The sequence below is a fragment of the Colobus angolensis genome, unplaced genomic scaffold (assembly GCF_000951035.1).
Source record: "Colobus angolensis palliatus isolate OR3802 unplaced genomic scaffold, Cang.pa_1.0 Scaffold212, whole genome shotgun sequence".
Lineage (NCBI taxonomy): Eukaryota > Metazoa > Chordata > Mammalia > Primates > Cercopithecidae > Colobus > Colobus angolensis.
The window spans coordinates 1,096,869-1,109,404 of NW_012115289.1; the positions used below are offsets into that span (position 1 = coordinate 1,096,869).

At 37.7% G+C, this 12,536-nt stretch overlaps 1 protein-coding gene across 3 annotated transcripts in view; it reads left to right on the plus strand.

The window, feature by feature from the left end:
* PDE4D (phosphodiesterase 4D, cAMP-specific) overlaps positions 1–12,536 on the plus strand; it is a 1,579,839-nt gene that overhangs the window by 767,332 nt on the left and 799,971 nt on the right. The window contains exon 1 of one of the 3 annotated variants that reach the window (XM_011942897.1): positions 2,699–4,059. The exons of the other annotated variants lie outside the window; for them this stretch is intronic. Within the exon in view, the coding sequence (XP_011798287.1) occupies positions 3,797–4,059 (263 nt within the window). The 5' untranslated portion in view covers positions 2,699–3,796. Of the gene's footprint in view, positions 1–2,698; positions 4,060–12,536 lie in introns of those variants that run through there. 3 annotated transcript variants of the gene reach the window in all.

Genomic DNA, 12,536 nt, shown 5'->3' on the forward strand with positions numbered 1-12,536 from the left:
AAAAAAAAAACACCCACAAATTGAAAATCCACAAAGAGGTGTCTAGGAAAACTTTTATGAAGAGATGTTATCTGTTTTTCTAGGCGTGGGTGACTTTATCAAAACATTTCACCCACTTTCAAATTTCCACTTGTTAAAACCTGAGGCCTTATTTGGCTGTCACTTACAGTACAGTGTTTTTCAGGCAAGTTCCTGGCAGCTTATTTTAAAGAGATTTTGTGAAAAACCCAAGCTGTGGAGTGCTCCTGTTGGAAGAAAGCCCTCTGACCCTCTGCCTTAACATAAGAAAAAGTTTCCAGTCTGTCCAAACCTCACCCACCTTTGGTTATCTTCGGAACCTTACAATTTGTGTTTCCTAAGGCAGCGATTTTCAAGCATGACTTTGAAACACTGCAGGCTTTTTCAAGTTATTTCAAGGACTGGCCAAGAATTCTCAAAACAAAATTAATTTTGTATTTTTAAAAAGCAGAATGCATATCATATATCGTTTGGCAGATTCAGGAGGGTAATGGGAAGTGTTAGAAAATTGAATCAATAACAGTAATGGATATGTGGACCTGTAAAGAAACTCCCAATCCTGCTTCATTACTTTTAATGGCAAAAACCATAATTACTTTTGCACCAATCAAATACACTGAAATCCTTTAACATACACCAAAGCAATGGGAGATCTGCAGAATGCTTTTGTCCATGTTTAACCATAATGATCAGTGCATTTTGAATAGAATATTGTTATATCTACTATTTAGCTTAATTGTGATCGTTAACAAAGTGCCCAAACTCTCTGAACATTCTACATAGCATACTATTTATGAGAAGATCAGCATGTAAGTAGTTTACTCTTCCTAAGTTTTTCTACAAGGTCGCTGAAAGTGAGAACTAGAACCCAGGATCCCTTGAACTCAATGAATTTCCCAATTATTGACCATATCATTCTTAGAATCATCTCTTCCTTTACTCGGTCACTAGAGTCACTTTTCTCTACTTAGAGCCAGACATTTAAATATCTCCAGCTTCCAGGATCTCATCTGGATACTTGGGCTACACGTTTCCATGTCAATCATTTTGCACTTGTCATTTATCCTATTAGACTATAAGCTCCCCGAGGGCAGATATAGAGATATAGTATCAAGCTTATCTATTTATTTATTTATTTATTTACTTATTTATTTAGAGGCTGGGTCTCACTCTGTCACCCAATCTTGAGTGCACTGGCATGATCATGGCTCACTGCTGCCTCAACTTCCCAGGCTTAAGCAATCCTCCCACCTCAGCCTTCTGAGTAGCACTGGGCCTACAGACGCATGCCACCACACTCAGCTATTTTTTAATGGTTTATAGAGATGGGGTCTCGCTATGTTACCCAGGCTACTCTTGAATTCCTGAGCTCAAGTGATCTTCCTGCCTTGACCTCCTAAAGTGATGGGATTACAGGTGTGAGCCACCACACCTGGCCAAGTTAATCTTTAAATACCCTAGAGCACCCATTATAGTACCTGACAAAAAATAAATGCCCACAAATGTTTGTTGAATGGAACTGAGTCTTCAGAAACTGGAGATGTTTTCTAAAACAATTTTTTATTTTTATTTTTTTGCCATTTCAGTTTAATACATATTAGTTTTTCTCACTTATCCTATCAACTGAATTTTTTATTTCTTTGAACCTGAACAGGCTTTGTATCTACAGACTGTTGAGCCTTTAATTTTGTTGTTGTTTTGTTTTCCATAAAACTAAAAACATGCACAAATGCATTTTTAATTGTGCTTGTACATTCTAGTTTTTCCTCCTAAAGTGCACTTTTTTCTTTTCTTTCTTTCCATCAATTTCTGAACCTTCCCTTCTTAAGCTTTACTTTACCCAGAGTTTCCTCATCACATACACATTTCATTTTCATTGTACTTTCCTATATCTGATTATTTCACTTTCCAGTTGTTCTGGTATCTTTTTCTAAGTATTATCCAATCGTTTCCGTTAAGTTACAAGCTCCTTGAGGGCAAGCATTGCACACCTGTTTTGCACAACTTCTAAGGCCATTGTCAGTCCCTCAGCCCACTTTATAGAAATATAGTATATATATAGATAATACACACACATACGCACACACATATTTTGCCACTTAATAACGCAAAGTGATGAGAACTTTTATATTGGTAAAAATTATGAGAATAAGAATAATCATACCCTGATTCTTCAAATTCAAATATTTGTCTAACGTTTTTTGATGAAGTCATAGCACACATGTGTCATTGAATTGTTGTGAGCACACTAACAGGAAAGATGGACCAAGTGGTTGACCCTGTGCTTCTGTGAGTAGAACCTCAGAATACGTTTTTCTGTAAACATTTAATTGAAACTTACAGTGGAGCAACCAGGGGGCAGGGTGACAGGAGAAACTTTTAAAAATTGACCTAATAGTAATCATAGGAAACAAAAAGAATCATTCTAGTCTCCATTTTTTTTTTTTCTGGATGCATTTTGTAGCTCCCTAAGTTATTGTGTTTTTAAAAAAACATAAAATATTCTTAGACCCTGAGAAATGTGATTCTATTTCAATCCCACATGGTCTGTAGCATCACTAAGCTACTGGGAACTTCCCTATGCAAAGGTTTGAGTTTCTTTCCAATGCTGTTTAATGTCTGCACTTCTAGTGTACACATAAATGATATTTAACAGGCTTGACCTCATACTTTCTTGTTACAACATTTTTACTTTTTTTCCAATTGCAAAATAATTTCTTTTAAGCTCTCTCTGAGTAAGTTTGTTGAAGCTCTATTCATCACACATAAAAATCTTACATTAAAAGGCAGTAAAGGAAATCACGAAAAGCTAGATGTATTCCACCCTCTTATACTTGAATACATAAAATTGTATATATCACAAATAGTAATTGAAACTTTAAAATCATTTTTAACTACTCTTATGAAGACAATCTGTCCTTCTGGAGGGGCATTAGTTTAAATGCAAAGAGAGAACATATATCATTTGTGGGTTTAAATAGTGTTGGTTCTTTGCAAGGGCCGTAATTAATAAGGTTGTAGAACACAACTGCAACCTGTAAAGCGTTCCATGTGTAGTATTTTGAAACCTTTTGTTTGTTTGGGTTCTAACTAGACAGAGGGAGAAAAAGCAAATTTTATTCTCATGGGATTTGTTTTATGTGGTTCATCAGATTGAGCTTAGTAAGCAGGGAAGCACTTCTTGTGTAGCTAGTGCTTGTTTATTCTTCCCTCATTAAAAAGAGAGAGAGAAAAAAACAAAGGATTGGCAATTTTCTTTTATGAACGTGGACTGTAGGGAGATAAATAGCCCTGCGGGAGAGGAAGGTCAAGTTCAAAGTTTTTCTTTCCTTTGGATTCAGGAATAAGCAAACGGAAAGACGAGCCAAACAACCCAGCAGCAGGCATCTGATGGTTAAGCCCTCCCCCCAGGACTTTTTACGTACATAAGCAGCAGAAGTCACTCGAGCAGCTGCGGCGCATTAGTTCCAATAGTTTAACAGGCTGCTTTGTAGCTCGGACAAAGCTGTGCGAGCGCGGTGCTTTCCCTCCGTGTTCATTTGCTATGCGAGCTTGTCAGTGATCTTTGGCAGGGGCTTGGGAGAGGAGGGGTGACGTTTAATACGCTTCCGCGGAGGAGTGCGCTCGCCTCCTCTGCACCCAGCCCCAGCTCTACAGAGAGACTGAATGCACTAACAGCAGCAGGCTCCGACCTGCTTCCCTGGACATTTCCCGGACCGTGAGCAAGGGAACCACGTTGCCCTGGATTCTTGCCAACTGTACAAAGTTGACCAGGAAAATGGCTCAACAGACAAGCCCGGACACTTTAACAGTACCTGAAGCGGATAATCCGCATTGTCCAAACCCGTGGCTGAACGAGGACCTTGTGAAATCCTTGCGAGAAAACCTGTTGCAGCACGAGAAGTCCAAGACAGCGAGGAAATCGGTTTCTCCCAAGCTCTCTCCAGTGATCTCTCCGAGAAATTCCCCCAGGCTCCTGCGCAGAATGCTTCTCAGCAGCAACATCCCCAAACAGCGGCGTTTCACGGTGGCACATACATGGTAAGGTTTGCGCAGACCACGCAGAAATGGTGGCCGTTTCCCTTTGGGGATTCCAGCTCCCCGCGCCTTTAATTTTGGGGGTAGGGAGGGAGGACCATCATCATTCCTCACCTGGGATTTCTCGCCAAATAATCTCCCTTAACCATAAATCCCACAAATGTCCAAGTCAGGGCAAGAATCCTGGAGACTGGTACTAGGAGTGGTTGAGGTGGGTGGTTCTCAAAGTTCAATTCCTATTGCAAGTTCCTACAAGAAAACTGGATGCCAGATGTCAAATAAGAATGCAGTTTTACTCCCATACTTACGTGGTGGTTTCTTTGATTTCTTAAACTAATTTCCCTACCAGGTTCCCCAACAGCTGAGGAAAGAAAGGACCAGAAATGAGGGGAGGAAAATCATAATTTACTCTCTTTTCTGCATGATCCCCACTTGAACAGAGACGCGTATAGTGTGTGTGTAATGGTGTGTCTTCATAAAGCCCTTCCTCACTCCTGACTTTGATATACAGTATTTATAATCTTAAACATGCCTTGCCAAAGGAAAGAAGAAAGGGATTAGGAATTCTACGCAGAAAGTTGCCGGCTGGTACTCGATAGTACTGTTGTGTTCTTTGAATTTGGATTGTTAGAATATTTTGCCAATCTTTTTATTTTCTTTGTGAATATTTTTATCTTCTTTATAATGGGTGAATTTGTTTCATGCATATGCTTCCATGTATTTTTCTGGAGGATTCTTGATCTTTTCCTGCTCTTGAAAAAGAAAAAAAAAAGAAAAACCCAAATATTAAAACAGACCATCGTGTGAGCTTGTTTGGAGTTTCTACGTGAGCAGAGGCCATTCCAAGCTCTGATCAGTGAGTCCGAGTACCAGGGTCTATGATACACACTTAGATAATTTCAGGTAGTAGTAGTTTCTATGCACTACGGCTACATTTTGATGAGTATAAATTATGATAAAGAAAACAGCATAACAAAAAAGAATGTGTTAATTGAGAAACTATATGACTAAATACTTTTTATACAGTTTTGCCATAACAACCCAAGAGTATGTATGTTAGCAATCGGAAAAAAAAAAAAAAAAAACCAGAAACAAGGCTTTTAGGAGGAAAGCAGCAAAAAGTAAAAGGAATTAAAATCTAAACTAGTGACAAGACCATGCTCAGGAATGCATTAATGTTATAGGTGAAAGTCAATGACAAAGGAAATAAATGGCATGTCACACCCAAAGACATGTCCAACCTCAAAAATTTGGTTTTAGGTAGCTGGATCTCTGATTGGGAAGTGTTCTTATTGTCCCCCAAGATTTTAACACTTAGATGGCATTTCTGAGTTTGGTAGATATAATGGCCATAAGAGGAATGAGACAAACATTGACTTTTTCTGTCTTAAAGAAATTATTGGGAAATGATGAATTCTCTTTGAGGAAGATTTTATTATTATTTTTATTTTTTTGGAAAAAAATTGTGAGCAACAAGCAGTGAATTAAAGAAAGGCATGGATAAACACTGGGAGATGCACTGAAGGAGAAGGTTGGCTCAAGGCCAGGCATCGGGTGCCAGAGTAGGAGAGCTGGCTTGAGTTCCTACGGAGCCAGGACCAGAATTTCCGTGGCCAGTGTCCCTTCTGGTTGCACTGCTTTATCACTGCAGTTCCTAAATTGCACCTATTGCTGAATGAGTGGCTCTCAACTCAGCTGTTTGATTTCAGTCTGAGTGGAGCAACCTAGAGTTCAGCTGGAGGTTATTTGAACTATTTAGACATGTCGGGATGTAAGGAAGGCAGGAAATCCCATGAAAATAGGCTTTTTTCTGACATTTCTGGCACTTCCTTTTCTGGTGCTGTTTGGAAAAACTTCAAGAGTACAATTTCTATCAATATTTCATTTTAGTGTATCAGGTCACAGCCCAGTAAGAAAGGCATAAAGAGAGCAATGGAAACCAGAAATAAAAATCATGGTATCGATTTTCAGTAACTCTGAAGCAGTTTCCCCTATGGACTAAAACCATCAGGCAAGAGAGTTGGAAAGAGGATCTCAAGTTTTCCATATTGGTTGAATGAGCCCCAAGACATTCATAATATCCACAGGCATCTTTTGACAAAAAATCTCATTTTTGCTTTCACAGTTTGTACTAAGCACTATGGAGAATTTTGAAAATATGTTTCAAATTGTTCTGACATAAATATAAATATATTTGTATCTAATTTGTTGCTACAACAATGTTCTGCCTCACAGTATTGGTTTCCTGCTCCCAGTATTCCCCTGCATTCGCTATGCATACATTTAATGCCTACTGAGTCTAACATGTTTATTCTGGACCTAATTATTAGAAAGTTGAGCAAGAACCATTTGTTGATTTCCAATAATTTATACCACGGTAGAATAAATCAATAATATTGGAAGGCATCTGTTTTAGCTAAGATAATCTTGCTGTTCTACAGAATATTCTCCAAATCTAATTGGATTGACACAGTGAATTTTTATTTTTTGCTTCTGCTTTTTGTGGAGAGGCAGCCTGCCCTAGCCACTAGGTGCCTCAGGGACCTGGAATTCTACCATCCTGTGGTTCCATTATTTGCAACATGTGATTCCCAAGGTTGCCAGGCTCAGATGAATCAGGAGAAAGACTATGAAAGAGGATGGCATGTGTGAGCTTTTATGAGGCAGGCCTAGAAGTGTACATGTCACTTACACTCGTTTTCTTCTAGCTAGAACTCAGTTCTATGGCCACATCTAACTGCAAAGGAGGCTGGGAAACATAGCTCTGTTCCAAGGTATAAGGTAAAATAGTGCTGGTGGCTAACCTATCTTGGTTATATAGTATGTTAAGGGCTATCTGATTTACCCTGTATGCCATAGTTGAATTCGTAAAATAACATCTGTAATAACAAGTCCTTGAACCTTTTGTCAAACCTCCTTGATGAAGATTATACAGAAGTACTTCTGTTGTTTGACAGTGCTGTTGATTGGAAAGACCTTGCTTCTAAATAGTTGAGGTCTTCTTCCCTGTAACTATCATCCATGGATCCAAGATCTGCTCTGGGAATCCTACAGCTTGAATTTTTGCTCCCTTCCATTATGAAGCCCTTAAGGCAAGTGGCTTGGAGTAACCCACCAGAGAACCAGGGCCCTGTTCGTTCATCTTAGTATACTTATGCTTGGCATGATGGCTGATCAATGGTGGATGCTTAATAAATGTCTGCTAAACAAATTCATTAATCAGTATTTTAGTGTTCTCATGCTCTTAAAAAAGACTTCTCAGCCGGGCATGGTGGCTCATGCCTGTAATCTTAGCACTTTGGGAGGCCAAGGCAGGTGGATTACAAGGTCAGGAGATGGAGACCATCCTGGCTAACATGGTGAAACCCCATCTCTGCTAAAAATACAAAAACTTAGCCGGATGTGGTGGCAGGCGCCTGTATTCCCAGCTACTTGGGAGACTGAGGCAGGAGAATGGTGTGAACCTGAGAGGCGGGGGCTTGCAGTGAGCTGAGATCACTCCACTGTACTGCACTCCAGACTGGGAGGGAGCGCGAGACTCCATCTCAAAAAAAAAAAAAAAAGACTTCTCTTGGGCCAGGCATGGTGGCTCATGCCTATAATCCTAGCACTTTGGGAGGCTGAGGAGGGTGGAGTCCCTGAGCTCAGGAGTTCGAGACCAGCCTGGCCAACATGGTGAAACTCCGTCTCTACTAAAAATACAAAAAATTAGCCAGGCATGGTGATGCGTGCCTGTAATCCCAGCTCCACAGGAGGCTGAGGCACGAGAATCACTTGAACTTAGGAGGCGGAGGTTGCAGTGACCCACAATTGTGCCACTGCACTGCAGCCTGGGTAACAGTGAGACTCTGTCTCAAACAAAAGAACTTCTCTTTTCCTAAGTAAACATCCTGTTATTTCATTTCTATATGCTATATTTATATTTACCAGATTAATCCTGGTAGTTTTTATCTAGACTTCACTTGGGTTTTCATGATCCATTTAAAGAATAGCTACTGAGTTGACACAATACTCTAGGTGTTGTGTCACTCAGAGAGCACTAAAGCAGTTAGAAAAGAGACTAAACTTAAATTCTTACTTTGCATTTAATAGTTGTGTGACTTTGGTCAAGTTACTTAATGTGTGCTTCAGTTTACCTGCTACTCAGTTTTCTGGGGATAGTATCTATTGGGGGTTGTGGTTTAATTAAATGCAATTATGTATAAATTAAAGTGGTTGCACAGGGCTGGACCCTTAGTGGGTATCATTATAAGTTAGTATTTTTTTTAATTATGCACTCTATGCCCATTATTCCAACCTTGGTCTGCATAAACCTTTAGGATCATGTTTAAATTTCTGTCAGTCATTTGTGGATGAATTGGAGTGAAGTGAAGGGAATATATGTGAAGAGACAAGAGTTGAAAGAAATGAGTGTATGTCACTTTTATTACTGTAGGAAAGGAGAAGGCAGAAAGGAGAGATACTGCTGAGGCAGAACTGTGGGGTTTGGTGTCTCTTCTCTGCCCACTGCAAAAATACATCTTTCAAATTCCCGCTTTTCCTAAAAGGTTCCTGCGGTTCTCCCAACTGGAAGTAATCTGTTCCTTCTTTCAAGGAACAGATTTCTGTTGCACCTCTTGTCTCTGATACTCTTAATGCTTATTAGTAATAGTTTTATCACTAGCTACTATGTGTTGAGCACTGGTTTTGGTCTGGCACTATCTGTCAGGATTAGAACTCTCTTGTGTCTCTGCTTTTCACTAATCTGTCTGACTGCTTTTACTTAATATATAATACTTTGTAGTTCTAGTGATTATAGACATGACTCAGACTTCATCTGGTAGGGGAGTCCCTCTGTCATCAGCAGGAACTACAAAGTCAGTGGAATCTCTGGTGAAGAAAACTTAACTTCCAGTACTAGTTTGTTTCAGGAAAACTGAAATCAGGAAGTTCCTCATATTCTTCAGGCTTTTCTCCTCATTTAATTTTAAGAACAGTTTTGGGGTGTTAGACCTAAATAAAGTTTTAGAAGAACAAGGTAGAAATGCTGGTTTTCAGTCTTTGGGAACTTAAAAGTTGCTGTTTAGCCGTATTTAAATCATAAAACCTGTTATCTTCACATATTCTTTTAAAAAGTAACTTGTATTGTAATCACTTGTTATAATTTTTTCATATTTTTATAATACACATCTATATATCCACGACCCAGATTTTTAAAATGCCAAAATTTTATCATTTGCATCAGTTCTTTTATTTTTTTAAGAATAAAATGTTACAGATACCGTCTAAAGCTATCACCCATCCTATTCTTCTTCCTTCCCAGAGGATCCTGAAGTCAGTGTGTTCTTCCTTGAATGTCATTATCTTTTAACTTCATATATATGTGTCCTGTTGGTGTGTTTACCATTTTATATATAGAGAGATGATACATGTATATATATCTGCCATAATACGCCATACTATAAAATGAGAAAGAGCAAGCAATGTATACTTTATATATATATCCTTGAGCAGCTAGCTCTTTTTTAGTACATAGTATAGCAATTGAGCTGTATTTTATTTATATATATATATAATATGTGTGTATTTGTATACTTATGTATTTGTGTGTATATATACACATATATGTACCTATATACATATATATCTGTATATACATGTATACCTCTATACACACACACACACATGTACCTATATACTTACATATACATGCACATATATATACCTGGATCATTTTTTAAACTGCTCAACAGTACACACATGTAATAGCATTTCAGTCAATGACGGACTGCATATATGATGGTGGTCCCATAATATTATAATGGACCAGAAAAATTCCAGTCACCTAGTGAAGTCATAGCACAATGCATTACTCTTGTGTTTGTGGGGATGCTGGTGTAAACAAACCTACCAAGCTGTCAGTCCTAAAAAGGTATAGCATATATAGTTATGTATTACACTTAATAATAACTATATTGCTGGTTTATTTATGTATTTTATTATTATTTTAAAGAGTACACCTCCTACTTATATACAAAAGTTAACTATAAAACAGCCTCAGGTAGGTCCCTCAGGAGGTATCTAGAAGAGGGCATTGTTCTCATAGGAGATGACAGCTTCATGCATGTTATTGCCCCAGAAGACCTTCCAGTGGGACAGGATATGGAGGAGGAAGATAATGATACTGATGATCCTGTCCTTGTGTAACCCTAGGCTAATGTGTGTTTGTGTCTTAGTTTCTAACAAAAAATATTTAAAATATTTAAAAAGTAAAAAAAAATTAAAAATAAAAGCTTATAAAGATATAAAGAACATATTTTTGTTCAGCTGTATAATGTTAGTGTTTTAAGTGTTATTACAAAAAAGCCAAAAAATTAAAATTAAAAGAGTTTTATAAAGTAAAAAGTTACAGTAAGCTAAAGTTAACTTAAAGAAATAAAAATATTTATAAATTCAGTGTAGCCTAAGTGTACAGTGTTTATAAAGTCTATAGTAGTGTGTGGTAATGTCCTAGGCCTTCACATTCACTCACCACTCACTCAATGAGTCACCCAGAGCAACTTCTAGTCCTGTAAGCTCCATTCATGGTCAGTGCCCTATACAGGTATATCATTTTTTATCTTTTATACTGTATTTTTAACTGTACCTTTTCTATGTTTAGGTGTACAAATACTTAATCCTTATGTTATGGTTGCCCACAGTAGTCAGTAGAACAACATGCTGTACAGGTTTGTAGGCTAGGTGCAACGGGCTATGCCATATTGCCTAGGTATAATACGCTATACCATCTAGGTTTGTGTAAGTTCATTCTAACATGTTTGTACAGTGATGAAATTGCCTAATGACACATTTCTCAGAACTTAGGATAAGCAATGCACAGCTCTATGTCAATTTGCCTCTAAAAACCCAACTGTTTATACTCTTAAAATATTGTTACTATAGCTGTCAGTATCACACTCCAATCTAAGTGAATGTCACAGTGAAAAACATTGAGTCATTTGACTATAATAGAAATGAAGATGTAATTTCCTGAATTTAACAGTCAGTTTAGGCTATATAGTGAAATATTTTCAAGCTACTTTGAAAACATTAACCATTAAAAACTAATATTCATGGGTGGCATTCACTAAGATGCATCAGGTTTATTATTTATTATATATCTCTCAAAAACACTTTTAATTCCAAATATGATTAAAACCAAATACAATTTTCAAATATAAGTAATATCATGGGGCTTATATTCCTGATTAAGGACTAGATGAAAAAATTATCAGTTTATACCATGCTTGATGCACCGAATGGAGGAAAATGTTCCAGCATGTAAGTGAAATTAGACAGTAGGATATCTTTAGGAATTATGGTGACTAGGTAATACTCAAATGTATTATTTTTATAATTCTTGTGTACACATATGTATTTTTAATTAAAACATATCCAACAGCGGAAGAAGTACTTAGTAACAATCTTAACAACAAAAGGATTATTTTAGGTGGAATTTCAAAAGACCTTTTAGGAGACTTTTAATAAATCTTAAATGTGTTTAGGAAGATAAATAAGTGATTTTGGCCATATTTTTTGTTTACTATGAATTTCTCTTTATCAGGCATTGGCATTAGATATAAAGTTGCTCATATTTAAAAGTAAACATTTGCTTTCTGAGTCATTATTTCTTCAACAACTGTAGTTGTTTTTATGGTTGTTAAGAGAGAAATATGTTATAAATTTGCAAGTTACAGAAGGGGAAAGAAACCATTTGTCACCTATAAAAGAGAAATACAGCCACTTAGAGTTTGTAGATTAAAAATACACATATACACACACAAACAACTGAGGAGATTTTCAAAGCCATTATTTAGTGATTTCTCTTTCTCCCTTGTTCCATCTCTCTCACTTCTGCCCTGCATAGCTTTGAGGTTATCTTTTCTCTGTCTCTTATGGTAAAAATACCCAGAGAAGAGCATTGCTGCCAGTCCCCTGGGAGCTAGGAACCCAGAGGATGGCTGTAGGCAAAGTGCAATACCAGATGATGGGGAGCAAGTTTCTGGGGGAAATCATATGAGAAACACACCAGGAAGTGCTGCTCGAATGTTTGGGGAAGACCAGTCAGTCCTAACCTTCAGCCATGCCTGTTGTATAACTGGCTGTTTGCCCTCTGTGGGAATTATGAGAGGTGGAGGCGCTGCAAATTGAGGGTGCCTGTACCATTTGAAAGGCATTGTTGGCTTCCCACAAAATCAAAAGACCTGAGGAAGATATTCCTTTTAAAGAACATGCTGATTGGCTTGTCAGGTTTAAGGAATTACAGGGATTAGATTATGACAATTGGCATTGAGAAAAAAGTGAAGAAAACATTGGATAACCTCGCAGCTTATTATTCATGTGTACTTCCCATGACCGTTGACATTTATCTTAGAAAAGATGTGAAGCCTGTATAAATGATGAATTGATGGGTGCTGACGAGTTGATGGGTGCAGCACACCAACATTGCACAAGTATACATA